The sequence below is a fragment of the Sorex fumeus genome, unplaced genomic scaffold (assembly GCF_029834395.1).
Source record: "Sorex fumeus unplaced genomic scaffold, SorFum_2.1 ptg000078l, whole genome shotgun sequence".
In the NCBI taxonomy this organism is placed as follows: Eukaryota; Metazoa; Chordata; class Mammalia; order Eulipotyphla; family Soricidae; genus Sorex; species Sorex fumeus.
In genome coordinates, this window is record NW_026606135.1 from 4,472,501 (window position 1) to 4,500,205 (window position 27,705).

Consider the following 27,705-nt stretch of genomic DNA (forward strand, 5'->3'; position numbering starts at 1 on the left):
ATCAGGGATCACCCCTTGCGGGCTATGGTATCACATGTGGTGCCAGGATTGAACTCAGCTGCATGCAAGGCAAGCACCCTACCCCCCCCCCCCCCGTACTCTCTTCCTGGTATTTAAATTTGTTTAATGGTGTGTTTTGGGCTGGAGCAATAGCACATCTGTAGGGCATTTGCCTTGTATGTGGCCAACCCGGTCAACCCGAATTCAATTCCTCTGCTCCTCTTGGAGAGCCTGGCAAGCTACTGAGAGTATCTCGCCCACATGGCAAAGCCTGGCAAGCTACCCATGACGTATTCAATATGCCAAACACAGTAACAACAAGTCTCAAAATGGAGATGTTACCAGGTCCGCTAGAGCAAATCGATGAACAATGGGAGGACAGTGCTGTGCAGTGCAATGATGTATTTTATTTAACCATTATATCCAAAGTAGGAATCGCTCAACACATGATTAACATAAATTATTATTAATGGCTTTTGCCTTTTGCATTCTTGATTTGTATTTAGTCTTGGAAATCTCCTGTGCAGTTCGGCACTCATGGAATATCTCAGTCCAACATGGCCCCATTTCATAGAATCAGATAGCCACCACATCTTGGACAAAGCAGCTCTAACTTACACACCGGGCTGTTGGCATCTCGGGACTTAAAATAGAGATCTCAAGTGGTATTTAGTAACAGTAAAGGAGGCATGCATTTCTAGGGAAAGGCAGGAAAAAATGACTTCTTGAATCAATTCTTTTTTTCATCACCAGGGGTGACTGTTAAGAACCTTCAGGCCTTCCAAGTCCTGCAGAATGTTTTCCATAGGGTCAGCAACTCTGTGATCTGCCTCAAAGTCTTAACAGCCATCAAGACCATGTGGGCCTGGAACGCCCGCAACTTCTTCCTGCTGGAGTGGACCCTGCAGCCCATCTCGCAGTTTGTGGAGCTCGTGCCCCTGAAGCCGCTGTCAGTACAGAGACTCTTCTTCCAACTGCTGGAGGCCCTGGTGTTTGAGCTGCATTATGTGCCCCATGAGATCCTGCGGAAGGTGCAGCACCTGATCAAGGAGAGCCCTGAGCTACCCTGCAGCCTTGTCGCCCTGCAGAGCATCATCAAGATCGTGGGCAGGGACCTGCTCTTCACCGACATCTTCCGGGACTCAGGACTCCTGGGCCTCCTGCTGGCCCAGTTGCGGAAACAGGCCAAGATCCTGAGGAAGTCAGGTGCTCCCCAGGAGTAGGGACAGGACATGGGCTAGTGGTCAGTGTTAACTGGACTTGCTCTGTACAGCAACCCTGGTATTTATTAATATAACAGAGAAATGGGTGTGCCCCTTACACCTAATACCATAAGGGTCATAAAAGAAACCTCTGAGGCATGTGGCTTCACAGAGCAGCTGCTGCCCTATTTCCTGGAACTAGTTGGAGGGCGGAAACTAACTTTGTACAGGCTCATGGAGTTTGAACAGGCTTATGTACAGGGTCATCAGGCCTGATGGATTTTCTGCCTTCAGCTGTCTCTTGCTCTAGATGTTCTTTGAGTGTGTCAGTGGGGAGACAGCAGGGAGAAATAACAGCTCTTTAGTAAGGCAGAGGAGAAAGGGTTTAGAGAGTCTGGGGCTCTGGGGTGGGGTTGGGGAGCTGGGATGAGAAGCCATCCAAGGCTAACTTGCATACGGCTGTGCACCACCGTTTCTCTTTTGGTGCTATGAGCCCAATGGTCTTTTATTGGCAGGGATCAGTCACTAGGGCTTGCATGCAGAACCAGGTTGACCTTCCTCAAACCTTGAATGTGCTTTCATGTGTCCTGCTGTTATAATTCTTGAGGCTCCTTGGCAACTTCCATCAGCCCTGTCTTGTCTCTACACTTTGAACTCTCAAATTTAACACTATAGGACTTAGGGTCCTTCTATCCAGGTGGGAGTTGACTTAGGAGTGTTGACTGGGGCCTCCTAATTGCTCACTTCTGTTCTTTGTGTACACTGTGCTGGGAGCACTCAGTGGGTTTGTCTGCCCCCCTCAGGGTATAAACACCACCTGCTCCTTTACCCTCCTGGCTCTCTATCCATTTGTCCATAGCTTTGGGATGTCAGCCCAGAGGAGGGCCAATGAGACACAGAATCCAGCCACTTACTTTCTCCATCTTTTCGTCTCCTCCCCTCTCACTTCACTGGATAGCAGGCTCATGGCAATTGACTTTTTAGCTCTTTGCCTTGTGAGGTTTTTTTTTTTTTTCAGCTTCTAACTAAAGCCATCAGGTAGTCTGCTTCCTGGGCCTATCAGAGGGGAAGGAAGTAAAAGTGGAGGGTGTGTTGAGATTAGATACTCTGACCTGGAATTCTAACTGTGTGTAATATAGGAGCTGAGTTATCCTAAGATAGTTTCTTAACCTCGAGGAGCCTGATTCCTCATCTGGTAAATGGTGTGACGTGCGCGCGTGCACACGTGTGTGTGTGTGTGTGAGAGAGAGAGAGAGAGAGAGAGAGAGAGAGAGAGAGAGAGAGAGAGAGAGAGAGAGAGAGAGAATAATATCTACAATCGAGGAAAAATGTACGAATTTAATGAGAATACCCTGACCAATAATTTCCTATATGCCTGTAATGTAATAGGTCCCCCAGAGTGTTAGTCATCCCATCCCTGTAGGCTCTGCGCTTCTGCTGAACTTGTGAGCAGGATTCACACACCTTTCAGAGGCCAGCAAGAATTTATGCCTTCCTGGCAAAGAGGGTAATTTGAAAGAGGGTTGGGATTGAAGATGAGGAACTTTGTCTCCAAGCATGTGGTTCTCTGGGCCAGGCCTCGAGGAGTGTTTGCTCTGTGCATTTTTCTATGCTTTCCCTCTGTTATTTTGTGCTTCAATGTTATCTTAACTGCATATTGCTCTGCAGTTACCTCACATTAAATTTGCTTGTAAATTTGATGCCAGACCTACAACCCTTTATAGGACAGTTTGAAATCTTTTTTTTTTGGTGAGCTGCTCTTTTTAATTGTTAAATATTTTTTAGAGTGATAGCACAGTGGGTAGGGCATTTGCCTTGCACGCAGCTGACAGGGCCAACCCGAGTTCAATTCTTCCGCCCCTCTTGGAGAGCCCATCAAGCTACCAAGAGTCTCTTGCCCTCACGGCAAAGCCTGACAAGCTACCCATGACGTACTGGATATGCAGTAACAACAAGTCTCACAATGGAGATGTTACTGGGCCCACTTGAGCAAATCGATGAACAATGGGAGGACAGTGACAGTGACAGTGATTTCTTCTAGTTTTTAAACTCTACTTGTTCTCACCCGTCCATTCATCCTCCAGTTATGGAATGAGCCTCTTATTCACGTGACATACTTTCCTGGCACTGTACATTCAGCAGTGAATGCCCAGGTCTAGATTGCTCTTGGTGACCTCTCTGCTCTAGAATCTCTTGTGCCTCTCCATACCACAGGGGTGATTTGGCCATCCTCCTTCTCAAGCATGACAGACAAATTCTTAAGTGTGTGATGGAAAATCAAGGAGTCAGAGATTTATTTTTTAATTTATTTTATTTTTTAAATTTTATTTAAAAAATTTTTAGTGAATCACTGAGAGGTAATTACAGCATTACAAATTTTTGTGTTTATGTTTCAGTCATACAATGATTGAGTACCCATCCCTCCACCAGTGTCCATTCTACACCACCAATGTTCCCAGTTTCCCTCCCCACACCCCCACCCCAGAGCCCCCTCCCACCCCACCCTGCCTCTGTGGCAGGCGCATTCCCTTTTATTCTCTCTCTCCTTTTTGGTGTTATGGTTTGCAATACAGGTATTAAGTGGACATCATGTTCAGTCTATAGTCTACTTTCAGCACACATCTCCCATTCCAAGTGGGCTCTCCAAGCATCCTTTACTTGGTGGTACCTTCTCTATCTGAGCTGCCTTTTCCCCCAGCATATGTGAGGCTGGCTTCCAAGTCATGGAGCAATCCTACTGGTCCTTATCTCTACTCTCCTAGGGTGTGGAGTCAGGGATTTAGGTATCATGACAATCTGGGGTCCTTAAGCAGTATCTGAAGATCAACTCTATCGGCATTGCTTGGGAACTTGTTAGAGATGTACATTGTAGGATCCCACCTGATGCCACCTGAGAATGGGACACAACTTTAGGGTTTTAATAACCAGCTCTTCTGGGGACTTTGATGCGCTCAAGTTGTAGAATCACTGTAGAACCACTGTGGTAATGGAATAGGATTATATGTTATGAACAGGGATATTCACACCTTTATAGTAGAGGCATTATATTCACGCGTTTTTAGGAGGAGGGAAAACTAATGCATAAGATTGTGGATGATATCATGCCTAGTTAATTTTAAAAGAAATTTCCTCTTAAAATGTGGCAGGAAGCAAAGAGTCCAGTCTTGGTGTTCAAGATCCAGAAAGAGATCTCACCTGTGTGATGCTGAGAACTGTGGATGCACTTCTGAAAGGCTCAGTTCGGAATGCTGGTAATGATGATCAATTTGTCTTGTCACTGCTGGGTGAACTATTATTATGTCTTGGTGATTTATATCCCTGTTTAACCCAAAGGTTTTATCCAAAGAGTAACTGACACAATGCTGTTGCCAATTTCCACTTCCAACAATTGCTGGATACTGAACAGATTTCAATTTAAAGTTGCTAAGGTGACCTCTTTGCTCTAAATGTATGAGTGTCCTAAATGTACGAGACCACAAAGCTTCTGTTTCCCAAGTAAAATTTTATTAATCTCTGCACTGACACTTGTTGCTTCTTTCTTATTTGTAAAATACAGAAAAAAAGAAAGAGCTAGTTACTTTAAAGATAAATAATTTGGCACACTTCTAGTCCAAGATAGTCCTTATTATTCCATCCATTCATCCAAATGCATTTTGCTTCCTAAGGTCGTGAAGATTCCATGTTTATGATACAAGGATATAAAATATATGTATATATATTAATACTGTTCTTCAACAAAATTACATCAGTGAGTTTGTGATTTGGGGAATCTTTGATATCCTTATAGATCAACTCTATCATAGTTGATAGATCAACTATGCCAAGTGTGAATGTTATTTTATTATGGAAGACGACCTCTAGCAATATGCTAGTAGGTTCACTGGAGGTGCTGGTTAACATGAAGGTGCATATTCCAAGGTTAACTCCTAGAGAATTAATTAGTATCCAAAGTCAAATTTTGGCAATCTATTATAAACATTCTCCAAGGTAACTTGTATGTTGGGAGGTACCTAATCCATAACTGGAGAAATTGCACTTTATGGAATTAACCAGCTCAAATCTATATCATGACATTTGAATGCAGTTTAGGAGGAAAACTACTTAGTAGTTCTTATTCTGCATAATATTGTCCCAAATGCCAATCAATCCTGGAGAAAAAAATTCTTAAAGATACTTTTAAACAAAATTATAACTCCAGCAAAATTTTAAAATCCATAACCACATAAAAACTATCGAGGAATTAAGTATATTCTTGACTTAAATTCTGATTTTCTTTCAAGTAAAAATTTTACCAGAATTTTCATTCTTTATGAATTATAAAATTATTTTAAATAAAGGACAAAGAATAATACTTCTTAAACATGATTTCCTCTCTAAAATAGAATTTTTTTCTTCAGAAAAAATAAAATGAACAGCAGCTTTCTATTAAATTCTTTGCTCCAGTTTTTTCTCCCTCTCTTTAATAGCTGTTATGGATTTTGAGAAAAAGTTTCCAGTGGGTAGATAAAAAATAGAAATATGGAGCAATACAAACCTGGAAATTGTTAAGACAAAGCTGTTCCTGTAATTAAAATCAAGGGGCTAAACCTTCTCACTCTAGCCTCCTCCTCTTTGTCTGGTCTATAGTTGTTCTGAAAGACCACGGCATGGTGCCCTTCATCAAGATCTTTCTGGATGATGAATGCTACCGAGGACCCTCACTCAGCATCTTGGAGCAGCTGTCAGTGATCAACCCAGAGGAGTATATGAGCATCATTATAGGTGCTTTATGTTCATCCACGCAAGGGGAGCTGCTGCTGAAACTGGATCTGCTGAAGGTGATCTCAAATCCTCCTTTGTATTGAGCTTGCCCATGGGTAGGGTGCAGGTGATCTGTATTTGTCCATGTAGTCAGTCACTGGGTGGGTCACTGTGTTGCATGCATAGGGTAGTACTAGCTTCGAAAATACATACAACCCACATCTTCAGTAGTTGGACACATTTTAAGTTTCCTTATTCACAGTGCAATCAATTAATAATATGGGCAATATATCACTCAGGGTCAGATGTTTTGGGGCATCTAGTTCAGCTAGCCCATAAAGGAAGGGAAAACATGAAGAATTATACAAGGTAATAGAAGTTTGATAAACATTAACTTTTTTTCAATTTTCTTTGGGCAGAACTTTGGGAAGGACACAGGATGCATTAGATGCCTGGAAATGTAATCTTAGTTTACACAGGTACATCCCAGTATCACTGGGGGTGATACGGGAGTAGAATCTGAGTCAGTGGTACCCAAACAACTTCCAAATTTACTTGTTCAACACCTACTGAGCATCCATACTGAGCAATCAATTACCATACTCGAGGCCAAATGCTTAAGACATGGGGTCAAATGGGATGCAGTCCTTGCCATGTGGAGCTCACAGATGAGGATTGCTGTGAGGAAGTGATTACCACTTCGTTCTGTGAGGAAGGAATAGAAGGAAGTGGTAATCACAGTACTCTGGTGGACATTGAATGCAGGCAGCCATGGGAACAGAGAAATATAAGAGAACAGTGCTGCCTGACTTGTTTGAGGAAGGGTCACCAGAGGAGAGGATATTTGAGCTGAAAAAAGGAAGCAAAAGGCAGTAAAAAGCATGGAAACAGGGGTTATAAAGGGAGAAGTAAAACTATTGTGTTAAGTTTGGGTAACCAAGAGGAGTACACATTCTTGGTTACTCAACTATCTTAAAATAGAGATGATAATGAATGTCATCGCTACTAATGCTTCTGCCTTTCAACTTTTGCACTCTTGGTGTTGCTTTTACTTTTTAATTTTTTTGGCGGGTTTTGCTTTTAAAAATATCTTTTCTTTTGTTTGATGTCATTTAAGGAAAGAATAAACATAATGAAAAATATTTCCTAGGGTTCGGGAAACTTTCACATATATGTACAACTAAGTTTCGTGAAAAATAAATTAATGTATGCATGTTCCAGGGAGCTGGTTTTGGATTTTCACATTATATGTGTAACAGAGACCTATAGAGTACACATGCTCACATTTCATGATGCTCAGGAGTTACTCCTGGTTCTGCACTCAGGAATTACTCCTGGAGACATTGGCAGATCATATGGGATGCCGGGGATCAAACCCAGATGGGGATCAAACTGAGGTTGGCCATGTGCAAGGCAAATGCCCTAACCACTGTACTGTGTCCACCAGCCCCTGATGGGATTTTATCTTTATTTTTTCTTTCTCTGATTTAATTAATTAATTAATTAATTTGAATCACCACAAGATGGACTGGAGCTATATAGCACAGCAGGTAGGGCATTTGCCTTGCACGCAGCCAACGCCAGGTTTGATTCCGTCCCTCTCGGAGAGCCCGGCAAGCTACCGGAGAGCATCCTGCTCACACGGCAAAGCCTGGCAAGCTACCCATGGCATATTTGATATGCCAAAACCAGGAACAACAAGTCTCACAATGGAGATGTTACTGGTGCCCGCTTGAGCAAATCGAAGAACAACAGGAAGACAGTGCTACAGTGCTCACATTTCATGGATACACCACACTTGATCCAATATTAAACCATTCACCATCTTCAGCTATGCCTCTCTCAGTACAAACATTTAGGCAACGGTGTTCAGTTTATGTTACCCATTTTATTTCTCTATGCGATCATGTTAGACATTGATGCAGCTATGCTCTTTTTGTCCCATGGCCTAAACCTGCCCACGAGGAGAAATTGATCAAATTATGAGTCTAATTGTCATGTATTTTGTAGATGACAAAGACTAAACCGGTGATCTGATCAGAAGTCAATGAAGGAGAGTCATATGAGACAGGAAGGGAAAATTAAGTATCTTTTTGAAAAATACCAGTGTCCCATGAGTATGTGAGGTAATAAATGGGATTGAGAATATAGGAGAGAATAATGGAGGGAGGGAGGGAGGGAGGGAGAGAGAGAGAGAGAGAGAGGAGAAAGTGCAAGGATAAATAATAAGTCAGAACTGGACCTCAGTTTCACATGGTACATTCTTAATACTCTTGGCAGAGAAACATCCCAAAGCAGCTAATACTCATGGAAAAGCTGAGGTTGAACTGAAGAGCTGTAACTTTCAGTTCAGCTATCTCTTTACTCTGTTTTGTTGTTTTTGTTATTGCGTTTTCTTCTCATCTGTTGTGCTGTGTGATTGGAATAGCTTTATTCTTAGAGGAACAGCCAGGAGTCAGGACTTAGTTTTTATATTGGGTGAATAATTTAAATCCCCTACTGTTTCTGATATTTTCCTAGTGGAAGTAAAACGGATCTAGAGAAGAAAGTTTTGATCTCACTTTGACCGTTACAGTGTCTCTGTGCCTATTATAGAAAAGAGTGCTCTACTTTGTTAACAGAAAGTTCATCTTGTTTACTCTAGAGCCCAGGGGCACCTTATTGGAGTGTTCACCCTTGGGTAATAGGACTGAATTTCTAGAATTAGCACTGTAAAGCCATTATGGTGTTTTACAGATTCAATATCATTTCAGAATCATGCTATCAAGAGAGCACGTCAGGAATAAACACTGTAAGCTTATTTAACAAAATCATCCCCTGCATTCAATGTGCCGTCTTCTCCCTGGGTGCCAAGTCACTGCTGGGCAGTCGGGAGGGTGCCCAGAGCTGCCATGGCTCTCCCAGGACCGGGACTATTTGTTGCTTCTCCAGTGGGTGGAGGGGAGTGATGGGGCCCAAGAGCCTCTTCCAGACTTGCCCGGCACTGAGTGATGTGAACAACAACTGAGCGTTTGCTAGAATCTGATGTGGGACTCGCATTTGTTCTAAATCATCTTGGGACCCTTTTGGAACTTTAGAGACAAGGATGTGAAATTTGCTTTTCCTGGCTGAATCTTCCATTTAAGAAGTGGAGAGCAAACTCTGTGTGAAACAGGGGGCCCACAAAGTGTGTTAGCTAAAGGATGAAGGGGAGCTAATGAGGCCTGGGGAACTCAAAGGCAGCACTCCCAGTTTCCTCCAACAAATACTTGCCATTGTCTGAATACATTCATGACTTTATCGTCACTTCCCTTTCCTGGGGCAGAACCAGGCAGCTACTCCAGCAGGGAAAACACCTCTGGAAACGTTCGACTCAGAGCAGTAGTTTCCAAAATCCAGGGGCGCTTCCATACCAACACAGAAGCACATGTGACTTCACTACCTAATTCTGGCAAATGATAACCAAGTTAAAGAATAATGTAGGCAAATGAATTTTCTCTCCACGGCCAGTGGGACCATGATTGGGTTATGCACAAATTCAGATTGATTTGCTAATATACATTTAGCTGTTCAACTCTGAGCTTAATCGCATTACCTCACTGGTCTTCCAGCATGACACATGGAAAATTATGAGGAATAACAAATAATAGAATGTGAAATAAATCCTGTTAGTCCTAATGTAGTTAGCGCTTTGCAGCAGACATCCATTTTATAGATTCAAGCTGGAGGAATACTAACTCAGAAACGATGACATGGTAACTGAGTTAAGGAGGAGAAAATGTGCTTAACGCTGACCTTTTTTGAAATGTGTCAACCCTAGCCTGATTACTTTGACTTCAGCTGATTAAATTTACTCCCTTCTGCAGACTCACAAGCCTAGGTGATGCATTATCCTGCAAAGTTGAATGACAGTAATGGAGACCCTCCTCCTAGGCCCGGGTTCCTGACAAATCGTTTCCCAAAGTAGTGTGGTATTTATTTTCCTTTATGATAGAAATGTTTCTCTTTAGTTGCTATGAAATTAAGCCTTTGTAATTGGATCTTAGACTCTTTACTTTATGACTCTGCAAATATGAAATTAACCCCATCCCAAGAAATAATAGAGCAGTCTCAGTCCTAATGAGATTAACCCCATTTTAGATAATGACTCTGAATTTAATAAATCAAACAAAGCAACAATTAAGGACAGCTAATCCCTCCTCACCCCAGCCCCCAGCAAGAGGAGTAAAGAGTCATCTAGGAATTACAAGGGACAGACCCTCTGAGATACACAGACTATAAGGAGGACTGTTATTGGGTTTCTCTTTCTCGTTTCAAAAGAAATAATCTGCTTTAAACACTCTGAATAATGGGAGCTTTTGAGCACTATCTGCTGTCAAATTAGACACTGGAAAAGGTTTCTTGAGCAAAGATGGAAGTTTTAGTGCTCATCCAGAGCTCAAATGGTTGCTTGTTATTTGATTGTTTGGTTTTTATTTTTCCTCCTTTTTTTGCAATTGATTTTGTCATACATCATGTGATAAACAGAAGAGCTTCTACTCATTCTATTGCCTTAAGCAACCTCATAGTTAGGGATGACTGCATATATTTAGGTTTAAAGTCTATAGCTGGGTTGTTCCTAATATATTGTGATCGCTTTTTCATGGAATGAGTTATGGTGACCAGGCATAAGGGCAGATTCAGACAATGAAATGCAGTCTGGAGTATACATGTCTTTAGGATCTTGAAGGATTATCTTTTGGCAGAAAGAGACCACCACCACTCCATAGACTTCAAGGTTACAGTGCATTTGAAATTTGGTCAAAAATAATATTCCACCAGGAATGTGCTATTCTTATAAGAAGGAACAAATACAGAGCATAGGCCTGATTTTGAGCTTGCGGGGGATGCTCTCTGTCCACACAGAGGAATGTCTGGTCCATCTAGAAAACTGGGCGCGGCTCCATGACCACTCACATTTATAAGTCACACCCGTCTGAAGAAAATGGTCTTATAGTCTCTATGCTTCTTTTAAAGATATGTTTACAAATATTACCCTTTCCTGGGTTTTTAGACAAAGTCAGAAGTAGTTGGGTCATAACTGTACCCAGGAAAAGGGCAGTTACCATTGCTTAGTTTTAGTATTCACTTTTGCCTCACTTCTCTGGAAAGTGAACTTCCTTGAAGCCTATCCCTGATGCTAATATAATCCTCCTTAAGTGGATGGCCCCAGTGCAGAGTGCTTTGTATATAGAAACAATTTCTATTTATTTTGTAAATAGAAACAAATTCTATTTATGTTGAATTATAAATAGAAACGATTCAGTGTCCCAATGTTTGTCCCCTGACTGTGGTGAGTAATTATTGATCTCACCCTCTCAAGTTATGAATTTTCTTTTTCTGTAACTCGGACAAAATCGGTTGACCCATTTGGTAAAGATGATTTTTTACTACCTCCCTTTCTAGTACTACTTGTTTATCTTGATCACAATAGACTTTGACCTTTCAATAGTCTCCTGATGATGTTTGTTTGTGGTCTCTGGGTCTTGGTTGTTGATGGGATTACAGCTCCTGGAAGCGTGCAGCCCGGCCGCATTTGTGGCCACAGGACATCTTATTATCTCATTCTTACTTTGGACAACCTGGCAGGCTACCAAATGTAACCTGCCCACACAGCAGAGTCTGGCAAACTCCCCGTGGTGTACCCACTATGCCAAATACCAGTAACAATGATGGGTCTCATTCTCCTAACCCTGAAAGAGTCTTGAATATGGCACTTTTTAAAATCTCAGGGGTAGGGCGAAGGAGACATTACTGGTGCCTGCTTGAGGCAATTGACGAACAAAAGGATGGTCGTGATCATGATGTTTGTTTTATTTCGCTTTTCAATTTCCCAGTATGTCACAGATTCTTAAATTAAGAGGAACAACGTTCACCTCACAAAGTCTCTGAATTGGCCCCATAAGCCAGATCTGCCTAATGTTCCCATGACATTGATCAGGGAAGAGGCCTGGGAAGGGATGTGAAGGAATTCTACATTATAAATCTGCTTTCTATACTCTATACGTTCTTCTCTCTTTTGTATTTTAGTCTCTGCTCCGGAACCTGGAGACTCCCAAAGGCCGTGCTGCTTTCCGAGTGTCCAGTGGGTTCAATGGGCTGCTGTCCCTGCTTTCTGACCTGGAGGGATCTCTTCTGGAGCCTCCACTGCAGACCTGGAGGACAGTGTCACCCAGTCAGACGCTAGACCTCATTCTTCACACGCTTTGTGCCTTGTCAGCAGCATTACACCTGGACCCTATCAATAGTGACTTCTTCAGGAGGAACGGGCTCCCTGAGAAGCTGGCTGATGACCTCTGCCTACTGGGCTGTTTTGGGGCTCCGCAGGAAGAGGGGACCCCTCCACACTCCATGGTTGACACAAAGACCAGGCCACTGGCTGATTTGCTGAGTGTGGCACTTTCCACTGCCAGCCCGTTCCCACCCAAGATACAAAGCTGCCTGCAGATCCTGAACTTTCTGGATAGCATGGTCAGTGGCACCCTGCACAGGGATCTGAAGGAGCCCCTGAAGGATGGGCAGGAGCCAACTACAGATGCCCAGGAAGGAGGAGAAGGCAGTGGTCCCCGAGGAAACATCAGGCAGTGGCCAGACCTGGAGGAAAGGTAGAGCTTTGCCTTCAGCTCCCACCAATCACTCATCATTGTGTCTTTCTCCCATTTCTCCTATTCATGTGCAGTAGCAAGGAAGCCAAGGCTACAAATTGGGGGGGTGCAGAAAGGTCACATGATTTTCCTTTTTTTTATGACTCCAAAGACACATTAACTTGAACTCACCACCCTGAAAGCTGCCTGAAAACCAGCTGGAGTCAACACAGGCCTAGGGAATGCTTTTGGGTCACACTAGCGATTGAGGCTTACTCAGTTTTAGAAACTAAGGGCAGGACTCTACTAAGAGTCTCACGTCCTCCATTGGCTTCTCTGTTCCTGAGGTGGGTGGGGACCTTGGTGCTTGTGCCTGGCTTGCCAATGAGCAGATTCCCCCTGAGACATGGCCAGGGGTGAGATGAGATAACTGAACTTTTTCACTTACTGGATACAAACTGCAGTATCCTCCCTAATCATGGGCCTCTTCCTGCTTCTTCTTGCTGCCTTCACTCTCTCTATGAAGAACAATGGCTCCTCTGGCCAGTCTACTCAATGAGGTTAGACGTTTAGAAATGAGTTTCTGCTTTTAATCATGTAACACAAAATTCCACTAAAGCAAGGGAGCACAAGGAACACTCCTCTCCACCTTGGTTAGGGAAAATGAAAGTCAAAGCAACGGTGGTTGGTATTTCTCTTTCTTCCTTTGAAGCAGTAGTAACTACACACAGATCACACAGATTAATATGTATATATATGCATATATATTATTGAATCACTGTGAGATAGAATCTTACAACGGTGTTCATGATTGGTTTCTGTCATATACTGTTCCAACACCCATCCCTCCAGCAGTGTACATTTCCCAGCACCAGTGTCCCCAATTTCCCTCCACACAGATTAATATTGCAGCCAATTATTTTGCCAACAACTTCTCCATGTCATCTTCCCTTTCATACCCCAGGACCCCATCTGGAAAACATTACATTCTTATGCAGAGAGTCCTATTAGCCAGATTTCAGTGATGAGGAGGATGGATGTTAAATCTCCACTTCAGAGATAATCACTTGATTGCTCTTGTTTCATCTTCGTTAATCGGATAATGAATTGGTTTTCTAATCTTGCATTCCTGCATAAATCGAGTTGCTCAAGATGTAATTATTGCTAAATTTGATTTGCTAGTTGTACTGTTTTTTCTTTTGGAGGGGGCGGTTGCAGGCACACCCAGCAATGTTACTTCTGGCTCTGTACTTTGGGGGTGGTTTCCAACAGTGCTTCGGGGACCCTGCAGTGCTGGGATTGACCCCAAGGCTCCTGAATGTAAAGCATGTACTCCATTCTTTGAACCAATTCATTGGCCCTGATTTGTCAATTTTTTTTTTTTTTTTTTTGCTTTTTGGGTCACACCCAGCAATGCTCAGGGGTTCCTCTTGACTTTGCACTCAGGAATTACTCCTGGCGGTGCTTAGGGGACCATATGGGGTGCCGGGGATCGAACCCAGGTCGGCCATGTGCAAGGCAAACGCCCTACCCGCTGTACTATCGCTCTGGCCCCTGATTTGTCAGTTTTTAAAAAGGTCTTAAGTTTATTAGAAACTTTGGCCTTCACTCTTCTTAACAATTAAAAAAAAATAGATTTGTATGTGAAATATGAAGAAGATGAGAGAAAGAGAGAGAGAGAAAGAGTAAGAGAGAAAGAGAGAGAGGGGTGTTTAAGAGAGAATGTGGGCTTTTCTAAAGGGAAGAGAGCCAATACCCTACAGAGTAAAAGAAGGTTGAGATGCAGACGGCCCCAAATTGGTCTGTGCCTTTCTTGACTATTTTCATGGTCAACTTTATGGTCATAAAAGGGGAAATGCATAGCAGGAGGTGGGTTGCATGGCCTCTCTTCTCTGGGAGAGTTAATATGTTCCTGAAACTTTATGAACCTGCTGTTTTCTCATGAGAAGAACTATTGTTGTGAAGATTAATTTTTATTTAGTATTGAATCACTTTTGGCAAATTAATTTTATTTCCTCATTTCATCTAAGTTTCCATTTAGAAGCTTATGACTACTCATAATGTCTTAAATTTTTATTTCTAGCATTATTTATCAATACTTTGTCTATTAATAAATATTATCTATCAATATTTATTAACTATAAATTATTTATTAATTCATAATAAATCAATTAAAGATTAATTAATTATTTTTAAATTGCATGTTCTCTTGCCCCACCCCACCCTACCCTACCCTTGCATTCCAACAATCTGGTGAGAGGATTATTTATCAGTGTGTCAGTAGAACAATTTTGCACCACTTATGGTCTCTCAAATATAAATTTTCTATTTCTTTTTTTAGGTTTTGTTTTTATTATTCCCTTCAATTTACTTTGCATTTATTCTGGTATACATTTTAAAAATTGGTTAGAAGACGAATTTCCAGTCCTTTTTTTAAATATCAATTTTATTGTAGCTACTATTTTAGCTATATCAGACAAATTTTATGTTGAACATTCAATATTATTTAGTACTAAATAACTCCTAATGCCTCTCAGGAGGCAGCTTGACTCTTGAGTGTTGTTTGATTTTTAAATTTCCAATGTTCCAGAGTGTTTTTTAATCATCTCTTTATTATTAATTTCTAATTTTATCATCATGAGAGAAGGTGGGTGATATGATATTAATCCTTCGATGCCAGTGGAGCTTGGCTTTGCCCCCCCCATCCTTCCATTTTCCCGTGTGGTAAATTTTCATAAATGTTCCATATTTGCTTGAAAAGAATGCATATTTTCCAAACATTAGCTTCAGTCTTTGAGGGTTTTGCTTTTTTTTTAGATCAAATTTGTCAATAGTCTTGTTCAAATTTTCAGACAATTTTTTTTTTGTTTTCTGAGGGATCTCCCAAGCCCAGGAGCCCCAGCCCCATCCTGATGATTCTTAGCCAAATGGGCAATAGATTAGTGTGAAGGCCTGAGGGTACAGTGCTGCTCAGGCTCTGCAGTGCCAGCTTCTATCCACCTGGTGGAATTTGGGGACTCCTGGAAGTGCTTCAGGGACCATAGGTGGTACTGGGGATAGAACCAGGGTTAGCTGCATGCAGTGCAAGCCCCTTAACCCCTGAACTATCTCTGGTCCAGAAGATTCAAGATTATTTAATCTGCTGACATACCAGTTACTTAAATAGGTTAAACAACTTTCATTACAATCATAGTTTTTCTAATTTCTATTAATTTCTGCATTAGATGCTGAGGCTGACTATTAGACTTTACATTATTTTGTCATCCTGTCACTGTCACTGTCCTCCCGTTGTTCATCGATATTCTTGAGCGGGCCCAGTAACGTCTCCATTGGAGACTTTGTTGTTACTGTGTTTGGCATATCGAATACATCACGGGGAGCTTGCCAGGCTCTGCCGTGTGGGCGAGATACTCTCGGTAGCTTGCCGGGCTCTCCGAGAGGGGTGGAGGAATTGAACTCGGGTCGGCCATGTTGGCTGCATGCAAGGCAAATGCCCTACCGCTGTGCTATGGCTCCAGCCCTTGTCATCCTGAGAGATCACAATTTTCATTGTCCTTATGTCATTCTGTGAGATCACAAATTTAATCGTTATTTTGTGACTATCTTAATGCATATATTTATCATAATAGAAATGATTTATAATAATAATATTATACCCTTTGACTTAGTATTTGCCTGTTTTTAAAATTCCCTCTCAACTTTTTTGGGTCGTTAGTTGAGTTGTTTATCTTATAAACAGTAAATATTTTAATTTTATTTTTAACCTCATAAGGTTTTAAAAATATTTTAGTGGTAAATTCTCTTGGCCTACATTTAAAATAATAATTAATATATTTGGAATGATTTTTACTTAGTTATTTTGTATTTTCTACCTGTCCTACTTTTTCTTTTGATCATTTCTTTCTTGTCTGTTCACCCACTAGTTTGAAACTGTATGTTCCATGATTAGTCTTTTTTTTTTTTCATAGGAACCACCTGCAAGAGTGCTTCAGGAGTGACCAAGGTTCTCCCAGCACTGTGGGTCCAATGATACAGTGCTTGAGCCTAACTGTGCTCAGAGGGCCATGCTGGTGTAGGGATTAGACTCAATGCCTCGGGCATACTATGCATGTGCTCTGCCACTTGATCCACAGTTCCTGGTCTTTTATGATTAGTCTTTCAGAGGCTTCCTAAAATAATTTAGTGTTCACCTCATAAATTAAACCTTTTCTGTGTATGGTTCCTCTTTCAGTTCCTCTTTCCTTCCAGTTAATATGTAAATATAGGGACTCAAATATTATTTACAATGTGCATACTCCACATTTAAATTCAATCTAATCTGAGATAGTCCATCAAATGAGGAGTTTATTACTTTTGCCTTATTCAATGTTTAAATGCATACCTATGTATTTTTCAAATCTGTACTCATGATTCTTTCATGGCATAACCTTCCATCTGGAATTATTTACCACTCATAATTAGATTTCCATGAGAGAAAAGAAGAAAAGTAGGAAAGAAGGAAGGAGATCAGGAAAAAGTAAAAATGGAAAAGAAAAATGTTTTTCACTTGGGATTTGATTGTGATAAACTCCCTTAGTTTTCATGTCATTTTTTTTACCCCCCTGATTCTGAACAGATAACTTTGCTGAAAAGCACACTCTTGGTTGGCAATTATTTCCTCTTTGCACATGGAAGAATCTTGTTCTAGTTTCTACTTCTATTGATGGCAGAGAAAAAGCTTTTATGTTATATCTCAGTTTGAATTGCATTTAAGGAGTATGTCAGAATATACTTACACGATCCTAAAGACATCCAGAACTCTGTGTGTTTGGGTGTGGATGTTTGTGTGTATTTACTGAAAAAAAAGAAGAAGAAAAAAAGAAAAAAGAAGAAGAAGAAAAGGAAAAAAAAGAGGATCAGGGAACAAGTTTTCACTGAACATCAATTATGGGCTAGTCATGGTGGCTTCCTGCATAATAGTTATTCCATGACTGTCTGAGCAAAGTGTGATACTGTTAGTGCCACCAGGCAGTTGAAGAAAGCCTGAAATGGAAGAATGACTTCATGATCTTGTTAATTAGAAGTCATTGATGAGGATGTGTTTTGTGATCTGTCTTGAAAGATCAATGAGTTCTGTGAAAAGAAGAGGCTAGAAGAGACTGACGTTCTCTTTCTTTCTCTCTGTAGAACAGAAGAAGGTGGTGCTGTGATCATGCACCCTGAGATCCTGTGCATCATGGTGAGGATGCTGCCTCAGTTGTACCATGAAGATCATCCCCAGGTACCAGTGGATGAACACTCCCCGTGTGTGTCTTTTTCACTTAGCTGATCTTTTAAGTTCTTGGCGAGATATTCCTTTTTGTCATTTTTTTTTGTGTCCGTACAGAGCTAGTCTTGCAAAGCACTGCAAGAGGGTGTCGGTGTGTCCACATGTTAGATTTGGTTCTTCCAACCATCCTAAGACCTTTCAGAAGGGATAAGTTCTATTGGTGAAGTGATCCTCTAAAAACAATGGTCAAGCAAAAAGCAACTGAAAGATTTAATCTTGGTCAGCAATTTTGGAGTGCTAAATCCAGTGCTGGGTATGGGTTAGGTCACAAGTCCTTTAGTCTTCATGCATTTGTCTATTCCATGGGTGCTGGTTACTCTTGCTTGTGTACTCTTAGCAGGACACACAGACTAATAAGAAGAACACTGTTCACAAAACAGGAATCTACAATAAGGTCCATAAGGTGCTGACAATACAGACCAAATAAATAAGCTCACAAGTGAATATATAATTACAAACTGTGACAAGTGATCTTGAAGAAAAAAAAACCCAGGGTGCTGAGAGAGAGGCTAATGGGAATGGTGATGGCAGGGGAGGACCTAATTAAATTTAATTTAGATGAAGGGGTGGAGGTTAGGGGAGCATCTCTTAGTGACATTTCAGTAGAGCCCTGAAAGATGAGTAGCAATTAACCAGGTGAGAAGGAATCTGGTGCCGGCAGCTGGGGGCAAGGCAGGGAGGGCAGATGTAATGTGCAGGAAGCAGCAGCAGAGAGGGCTGAGCCCTGCCAGGTTCCAGTGTGTTATTCTGGGGCATCAGGAAACCTTTCTCAAGTGAGTGGAGAATGATACTGTTGGGTTTTAAGACTTACTATCTCTCTTTGGCAATTGGTTAGAGGATGGCTTGGAAATAGGGTTGTAAAGAATAAGTAAAGGGAGAGCAGTAAAGAAGCCATATCTACTGTCTATAATTGGAGTGGATGTTAAAAATAAAATTGTTAAGTTCCTCTTTAGAGGACATAATACTGGATCCCTTCACTGTTGATTTGATCCTGATAAAAACTTTGTTGAAAGTCTTCTCCATTATTTCCACAGAAAGAATGAAGTGGGGGATTTGGCAGGTACAGCTTTGCCTTGTCTGGGAGCTAAAATGGAGATGATATGCCTTTGAAAGAAATGACAACTAGCTGGCATAATTTATCAAGGTCTGAAAATACCATGGATCTAGTAAATGTACTTGAGGCCTATGAAATAAGTGAAAGAAGTGGAGTGAAGGTGCAAGAACCTGAATGTGTTTGGAAGAAACTGTATTTATTCAGGGAATTCTGTGGTTTTGGTGTACATGTAAGAGACAAACCAGATTTCTTGTTTACATATACTTTTGCTCCAGGAATCCTTGCTCTGCTTCTTCTAGTGGAAGTGATGATAAAGTGATTACCAAGTCAAGAACTATGAATATACCTAGTAGTGGAGGAAACATACTTTATATTTTTCAACATTTATGTAAAAGCAGTAGACTGGAAAAAAGTAAAAAACATTGACAGTCCTTTTAGCTACCAACTGCTGTGACAGAGACCAGAGATAGCAGACAAATGAGCAATAACCAGGTAACTCTTTATCATGGTTCTTTGGGTCAGAAATTAAGACAGACATGGTAGCGGTAGCTTGCTCCTGGTCCATTAAAGGTGGGCTATTTGTTCATAGATCTGGAATCTCACAAGCCTGGTTCAAGTGGCAAGGGCTTCCTCTGGGTGTAGTTCAACTAGATCTAGGAACTTGGTTTGAACCGCTGTTAGATTTCTGGGTTCTCTTCCACATAGTCCTTTTTATCTAGCATCTCCTAGACTTATCCTTCCAAGTGAGTCCTTCAGAATTCCACAAAGCAGCTAAAGTCTTCCAAGGATAAAGAATGAGCATTAGAACATTGTAGGACTGAAATCCAATCATGAACAAGTTGGTAACTGGGTATCTCATGATGATTCAATTCCAAAAAAAAAGACTCCCAAATATACAAAAGCAGAAGCTTCTAGGTCTTTCAATCTCTTAGTGTGGACTCAGAATTGTTTCCATTGGTCAAAGAGAGTCACAGAGGCTCAGTTTAAATTTAATGTTTAATCTGTTCTAGTGCTGTGAAGGGTATGTAGAAGACAGAAAAAATGGTGGTCGCATTCAACTGATGGATAAAGTTACTGGATTTCAAATCAAAATATATTCTAATCAATGGGTTACTGAACTTTGTGGCTTTACTTTCTTTAACTTGATAATCAAAATAAAACTTACCAGGAATATACTGGAAACCAGTACATACTGAGATTTATCTCTGTACCAGGTATGTTATTTAATCAATAGTCACAGTAGCTCATTCATATAGACAAGAACTATCTGCGATTTTCTGGTGCTCAAGTCTCAGGAAAATTGGGATATATAGAACTGATCTTGAATCCAAGACATAGACATGTTTGATAAATAGCTTTCTTGTCTTTGTAGTTTTAAATAGCACAATCTCACTTGCCTGGTTATTATAGATTTCCCAGATATAATTTCCTCATTGTGAAGATATCTAGCTTCTTTAACTATATTCTGCACAATGCAGCATGCTTTCAATGGGAACAACTAAGCTAGAGACTTGCGTGGTTAGAGCAGTTTGACAGCTGGGCTGTGAAGTCTCCTGTGAGAAGGACTGAGAAATGTCACACAGTCATTCCCATGTGTGCATGGCAAATCCCCAGAGGAGCTCCTGATTCAGATAGACTTCCTGAGTTGTCACCTCAGTGGGTGGAAAAGAACTTTGACTTTTTCTGTGATGGTGATTGAATCAATGAAGTATGCCCATAAGAATCCCACTTGGTTGTATCCGTCCAGTTCTGCCAGCACACTTTGTTAAAGAGGCTTTCCTTACTCCATTTCACATTACTTGCACCTTTATCAAAGATTAGATGATCATATGATTGAGGGGTGATGTCAGTGTATTCAACCCTATTCCACTGGTCTGCAGCTCTGCCTTTGTTCCAGTACCATGCTGTTTTGATTATTACTGCTTTGTAGTACAGTTTGAAGTTAGGAAGGTTGATTCCTCCCATTTTCTTTTTCCCAAGAATTGCTTTAGCTATTCGTGGGGGCTTATTGTTCCATATAAATTTCAGGAGTGTTTGCTCCATTTCTTTGAAGAATGTCATGGGTATCCTTATAGGGATTGCATTGAATTTATACAATGCTTTCGGTAGTATTGTCATTTTGACAATGTTAAGTCTCCCGACCCATGAGCAGGGGATATCCTTCCATTTCCTCATGTCCTCTTTTATTTCCTGAAGTAGCGTTTTGTAGTTTTCTTTGTACAGGTCCATTACTTCCTTAGTTAAGCTGATTCCTAGGTACTTGATTTTCTGGGGCACAATTGTGAACAGGATTGTTTTTTTCATGTTGCTTTCTTCTCTCTCACTGTTTGTGTATAGGAAAGCCATGGACTTTTGGGTATTGATTTTATAGCCTGCAACTTTACTATACAAGTCTATTGTTTCTAGGAGTTTTTTGGTGGAGGTTATTGGGTTCTCTAAGTATAGTATCATATCATCTGCGAATCAGAACTCTGCCTAACACCATGTACAAAAGTAAGATCAAAATGGATTAAAGACCTCAACATCAGACCAGAAACCATAAGGTACATTGAAGACAAAGTTCGCAAAACCCTCCATGACATTCAAGCTAATGGTATCTTCAAAGATGCCACGCCACTGGCCAAGCAAGTGAAAACAGATATAGATAAATGGGACTATCTTAAACTAAGAAGCTTCTGCACCTCCAAAGAAACAGTGACCAAAATACAAAGACAGTCTACAGAATGGGAAAGGATATTCGCCGAATACACATCTGACAAGGGGTTGATATCCAGGATATACAAAATACTGGTTAAACTCCACAAGAAGAAAACATCCAACCCCATCCAAAAGTGGGGCAATGAAATGAACAGAAACTTTCTCAAAGAAGAAATCCGAATGGCAAAAAAGCACATGAGAAAATGCTCTACATCATTAATCATCAGGGAGATGCAGATCAAAACCACAATGAGATACCATCTCACACCTCAGAGACTGGCCCACATTCAAAAGAACAAAAGCAACCGATGCTGGCGCGGATGTGGCGAGAAAGGGACACTCCTGCACTGTTGGTGGGAATGTCGACTGGTTCAGCCCTTCTGGAAAACAGTATGGACGATTCTCAAAAAATTAGAAATGGAGCTCCCATTTGACCCAGCAATACCACTCCAGGGAATATATCTCAGAGAGGCAAAAATGTATAGTTGAAGTGACATCTGCACTTGTTTGTTCATTGCAGCACTCTTTACAATAGCCAGAAACTGGAAGAAACCTGAATGCCCAAGAACAGATGACTGGTTAAAGAAACTTTGGTACATCTACACAATGGAGTACTATGTAGCTGTTAGAAAAGATGAAGTCATGAAATTTACATACAAGTGGTACAACATGGAAAGTATCATGCTAAGCGAAATGAGTCAGAAAGAGAGGGATAGACATAGAAAGATTGCATTCATCTGGGGGATATAAAGTAACAAAATAGGAAATTAATACCCAAGAATAGCTGAGATCAGCACCAGGAGGATTACTCCATAGCTTAGTGGCCAGCCGGGCATTCTAGAGGAAAGGGCAGCTCAGATAGAGAAGGGAGCACCACATAAAGGGTGTTTGGAGGATCCTCCCAGGAGGGGAGATGCATGTTGAAAGTAGACCATGGACTGAACATGTTTGCCACTCAATGCCTCTTTTGCAGACCACAACACCCAAAAAGGAGAGAGAGAGAACACAGGGGATTGCCCTGCCACAGAGGCGGGGGGGATGGGGGCATGGGGGTGGGGGGGATATTATCCATGGTGGTGGAAAATGGGCACTGGTGGAGGGATGGGTATCTGATCATTGTATAATCGAAACCCAAGCACAAAAAATTGTAAATCTACAACTGTACCTGATGGTGTTTCACTAATTAAAAAAAAATAAAATAAAAAAGAAGAATCCCACTTGGTAGGATGCTTTTTCTCTATTCAGGTCACACTGAGTAATTTAGGAAAAGTCTAACTCTCCCTCCCCGTCTCTCAAATATGCAAATGAAATGTAGTGAAGCATTTTCTCTGATACTTTTTTTAGTTGCCAAATCAGCAGCTATTAAAAGTTGGATGATTACAGCAATTAATTTCTGAAAGGGGAGTGGAAAATCTCCTACCAACAAAGAGTATGGTAAATCAAATGAGAAATGAGAAGGCTGAAAAGAGACAGCGCTGGAGTGTGGCTCTCAGTGAGGGTTTCAGTAGATGGCAGTGTTACGAAGAGGATGGACCGTCAGTTCCCACCCGCCTCCCTCTAGTTCAGCCTGGTGCTTCCCATATACGCTCTTGATACCTCAGCTAGCTGCTCTCCCTACCTTATGATGTGAAATCGATGACTTTCCAGGGCACAGATGTCATTTTAGAAGCCACCACAGATGCTTAACTACATGTACGGTTGTCGGATTTATTTATAATTGTGGCTTCATTCAATTTGTTCTGTTCACAATCTAGAGGTGTTTCTGCCACTAAAACACCAGTGCTTCAAGCTCTTGAAATTCAGAAATCACCCTTGGTATCATCTCCACTATTCACATTGGACTCAGGACTTTTTTTTGCTTTTTGGGTCACACCTGGTGATACATGGGGGTTACTCCTGGCTCATACACTCAGAAATTAGTCCTGGCAGCACCATATGGGATGCTGGGAATAGAACCCGAGTTGGCTGCGTGCAAGGCAAATGCCCTACCCACTGTGCTATCGCTCCAGCCCCAGGACTTTTCTTATGAATGGTGCTGACTAAAGCACAAAGCGCAGAGTCTAACAGTTCACTTGGAGCTGAGTTGGCCTCAGAAAAATATGAATAATTGGAAAGAAAGGCACTTGCTTTTCCAGCATGCTCAGCAGCCTTGAGGGTGTTGCCATGGGGACATGGCTGTGGACTAGAACTCTCACCAGTCCTTGGGAGACTTCCTGCCACAAGCACCACCCCTCTTGTACCAGGATGTGGCCTTTACTCACTCCTCAGTAGAGGATTATCTGCTTGTGTGCAGGACAACTAGAACTTAGAGAGTGGGAGTGGGAAGTCAGATCCAGTTAAACAGAGATGGAAACCAGCATGTGTTGGAGCAATTGATATGATGTAGTTGCTTCTACTAGCTGCCTGTGGGGAGTTAGAGACAGTTTTCTAGGAATTCACAGCCTGTGTTTGAGGGAAGACAGGCAGAGAAGTGTTGAAGATATCCTTGTGATGACTGCAGCAAAGATTGGCACACAGGGTCTTGGGACAGAGGTAGGAAAAAGGGATAAAAATGTGGGACACAAGATAGACTTCGAGAAAGGGCTTGTATATGCCACGCCAGGTAGATGAGTGGGGTGGTGTTCATTTGGAGATGTTGAACAGTTAACTCTGATTCGGTTAGGGCACTTTGGGAAGAAAAACAATAAGTGGTACTGTAAGAGCTCGTTGAAGCTATATAACCAAAATGTCTCGAATACTATGCTAAGAGAATTAAACCTGATTGGGGACTATTCATCATCACTATTGTCATTATCATCATCAGTACAGCAACAGAGGCTTTGCCATTGTACATCTACTATGTGAGGGCAAGGTTCAGGCTCTGAAGGCAGCAGTTTTTTGAAAATCACCTACTGACCACATACCCATCACAGAACTGTGGGACATGATTTAACCCCTTTGATTCTTAACTTCCTTTGATGTAGCAGGAAGCTAATAATCATATCTTCCTTCTGGCATTATTGTGGAGATTAAATAATGTGTGAGTGTTTCGCTCAGGTGCTAAATATGAGAAGGACATGCTAAATGTTGAAGTTCCTGATATTATTTGCCAAATATTCCACTAGAATTTTGCCATTTACTCTCTGGAATAGCCCTACATATGAATAGCAGTGTTGCCTCTTGCAGAAGAGAAGCTGAAACTTGTAGCAATGAAGTTACAGAGAGAACATTATTGTTAGGTAGCAGATGTAGCTGCCTACTCTATTAGGCCTCTTGCTTCTGTGCCAATCAAGCCTTCCTATGAAGAAGTCAGAGGCTTGGCAGGTTATAGGAAAGCAAGGTCATGAGCAGACCTGGGCGTTTGAGAGGCTGATGTCTGTCATCTAGTCACTGTAGGGTGAATTTCAGATTCCTCAGCTATGAAAACTTCCTGCAGAATCTGATGGGGCAGTAAGAAGCTTGGGGCTTGGGCATTAATCAAATCACTTGTGCCTTGATTGGGGAAAGGGTGACATTTTTGAAACTAGCATGCATTAAAAACACTGAACTAATCATAAGGAGTTCAAATAACTAAAATATTGACAGTTTTAATAGCTCTGGGTACTTTTGTGTAGGCTACTTCAATAATCTGAAAGGCTATTTGAAAAGAGAACATTTCCTCCAGTAAGGAAATGTGTCAAAAGCTTTGTAATGTGTTAGAAATCCCAAACATATTATTGAATTACGATATTTTTTTATATTCTTTCATATTGAACACCATCCTGAAAGCATTATTATTCATGAGCTGAAAAAAATTCTGATCTTAGAAAAACTTAGGTCACTTCTTAGATTGGCATCTTAAATAGAGCGAATAAACACAATCATGCACTAAGAACAAGAAATTCAGATGCATGTATTGCAAACGTGGAACAATAGGATGAACTCTGGCTTAATTATCAGGTGACCTTGCCTCTTAGGTCCCTTTTATCCTTATTTACAGTCATATAAGTAACAACTTCATTTCTCCATACCTCAGCTTCAGCTACTAAAATTTGCTCTAGATCATAAGAATTTTTAGGCTCAAGTTCTTTGGATCAGAGAAATAAAGAAATGCATATAAATCAAGCCAGAAGTAAGCAATAGTGCTTGTGAAATCTGTGGTAGTAAAGAAAGAGTACTTCTGTTGCTGCCTAAAGATATTCAAATTAATTGGGCGCAAATAAAAGAAAAACCAAACAAAAGCAACTCTAAACCTTATATTGAACAACTTTATGAGATATTACATTTTCTTTCTTATGAGTGCATGGAGCAGCTTTAAAATTGTAGACTGGGTTGGCTTCATGCAAGGCAAGTGCCCTATATGCTGTACTATCACTATAGTCCCCCAAAGCAATTATTTTATTTTTTTTTTGATGGAGCAATAGCACAACAGTAGGACGTTTGCCTTGCATGCACAGCCGGCCTGACCGACTGGTGTTTGATTTCTCCGCCCCTCTCGGAGAGCCCTGCAAGTTACTGAGAGTATCTCGCTCTCACGGCAAATCCTGGCAAGCTACCAGTGATGTATTCTATATGCCAAACACAGTAACACCAAGTCGCACAATGGAGACGTTACTGGGCCTGCTTGAGCAAGTCAATGAGCAACGGGGGGACAGTGCTACAGTGCTACAGATGCAAGATAGTTTTTATTGAATGAAATTTACTTAAAAAGGTTGAGGGAAGAGAAAGAGAGGAAATATATGTTCAAAAAAGGAACCTCTTTCTTTTTTTTTTTGTTTTGAGTTTACAAAAATCTGTGCTCAGGGTTCATTTCTGGTGGGCTCAGGATTCATATGGGACCTGGATCAGCTGCTTGCTAAGGAAGCACCTTATTCACTATACTATTTCTACAGCCCCTGCGTTTTAAGTATATTTCCGACTGGCATTATATTACTGATAAATTTCAACAGAGTTGATATTAAACTGTATCTGTTTGGGGTCAAGAGACTTGGCCCTCTCAGTTATTCTGCATTTGGATAAAATGATCTGAGCAATAAAGTAGAATGGTGGGTATATAAATCTGGGCGATGGTGCCCTGAGGATGACAGAATGTGTATGTGAAGGGGGCTTACTACCCTGAGCACTGTATCAGAATACATTGAATCAATGTAGAAAAGCTACCTGCAGTATTTGATCTTAAGAGCTGATAACATTTAAAATGTATCACCTCTCTTCCAAAACTATCAAACTAGGAATATTCCAATCAGATTGGAATAAGTGACCAATCCAAGTCTGAGTAATACAACAGAAGCTGTCAGCTTTTTCTCCCCCCTCAGTGTCTGAAGGAAGCAGATACTGGTTGTTGTATGGTTTCATGTCTATGCCAGACAATGTGTATGAAATCCAGACCCACACCATGGACAGATGTGGCCCAAATCCATGCCTCCTCGGACCGGTGTTTCCCACAAGGATCCTGCTTTCATTGAGCACTGGAGTCATGTTAGTCTCCACCAAGAGAGAAAACAGAGGAAAGAGAAAGAGGCCGGACAAGGAAGGGCTTGAAGACTTAACTATTAAGTGGAGAAAGCAGAAAACTTCTTCCAACTGTCCTGCAAATCTCTACTTGCCAATCCAGCCTGCTGGCCAGCCTGGTGACCCTGCATGCTTACCACGGAGTCCTAATTGAACCATCATCCTTTTTCCTGTGTTGGATGTAATATGCGTTAGGAAAATCAATCCATTTGTAGGGGGGAGAAACCAGACTGGTTTCCTGCTAGTGCTCATATTTTCACTAAAACCCCATTTTACTGGAACCAACATTGAAAAAAACAGCACATTTTATTCAAAACAAGGCAATATTGGTATTGACAGAGCTGCAGTGATAATGAGGACGATCAATTTTCCCTCCTCCATTATGGGGTATCGAGCAATTTGGGAGTAAACTTGTGGCTTCATTAGACAGGATCAGCATTTCTCCCTTTTGAAAACTTTTTCTTTTTTTTTCTTTTTTCAATTTTGAATATTTAGATTTTAAGTATTTCTCCTCTAGTGGCAAAAAAGAGTAAAAAACCAAACACAACAAACACTCCTCCCCTCACCCTTCAAATGCTCCCTAAAGCAATAAGTGAAGTGCTGGTAATAAAAACTGGAGATTGTAGACATATC

At 41.1% G+C, this 27,705-nt stretch overlaps 1 protein-coding gene across 2 annotated transcripts in view; it reads left to right on the forward strand.

The window, feature by feature from the left end:
* WDFY4 (WDFY family member 4) overlaps positions 1–27,705 on the forward strand; it is a 249,490-nt gene that overhangs the window by 26,308 nt on the left and 195,477 nt on the right. Inside the window, exons 8-12 of one of the 2 annotated variants that reach the window (XM_056130445.1) lie at positions 754–1,206; positions 4,349–4,453; positions 5,829–6,019; positions 11,991–12,565; positions 17,672–17,804. In XM_056130445.1, the coding sequence (XP_055986420.1) occupies positions 754–1,206; positions 4,349–4,453; positions 5,829–6,019; positions 11,991–12,565; positions 17,672–17,804 (1,457 nt within the window). The remainder of the gene's footprint in view (positions 1–753; positions 1,207–4,348; positions 4,454–5,828; positions 6,020–11,990; positions 12,566–17,671; positions 17,805–27,705) is intronic. The other variant, XM_056130444.1, reaches the window with a different exon arrangement.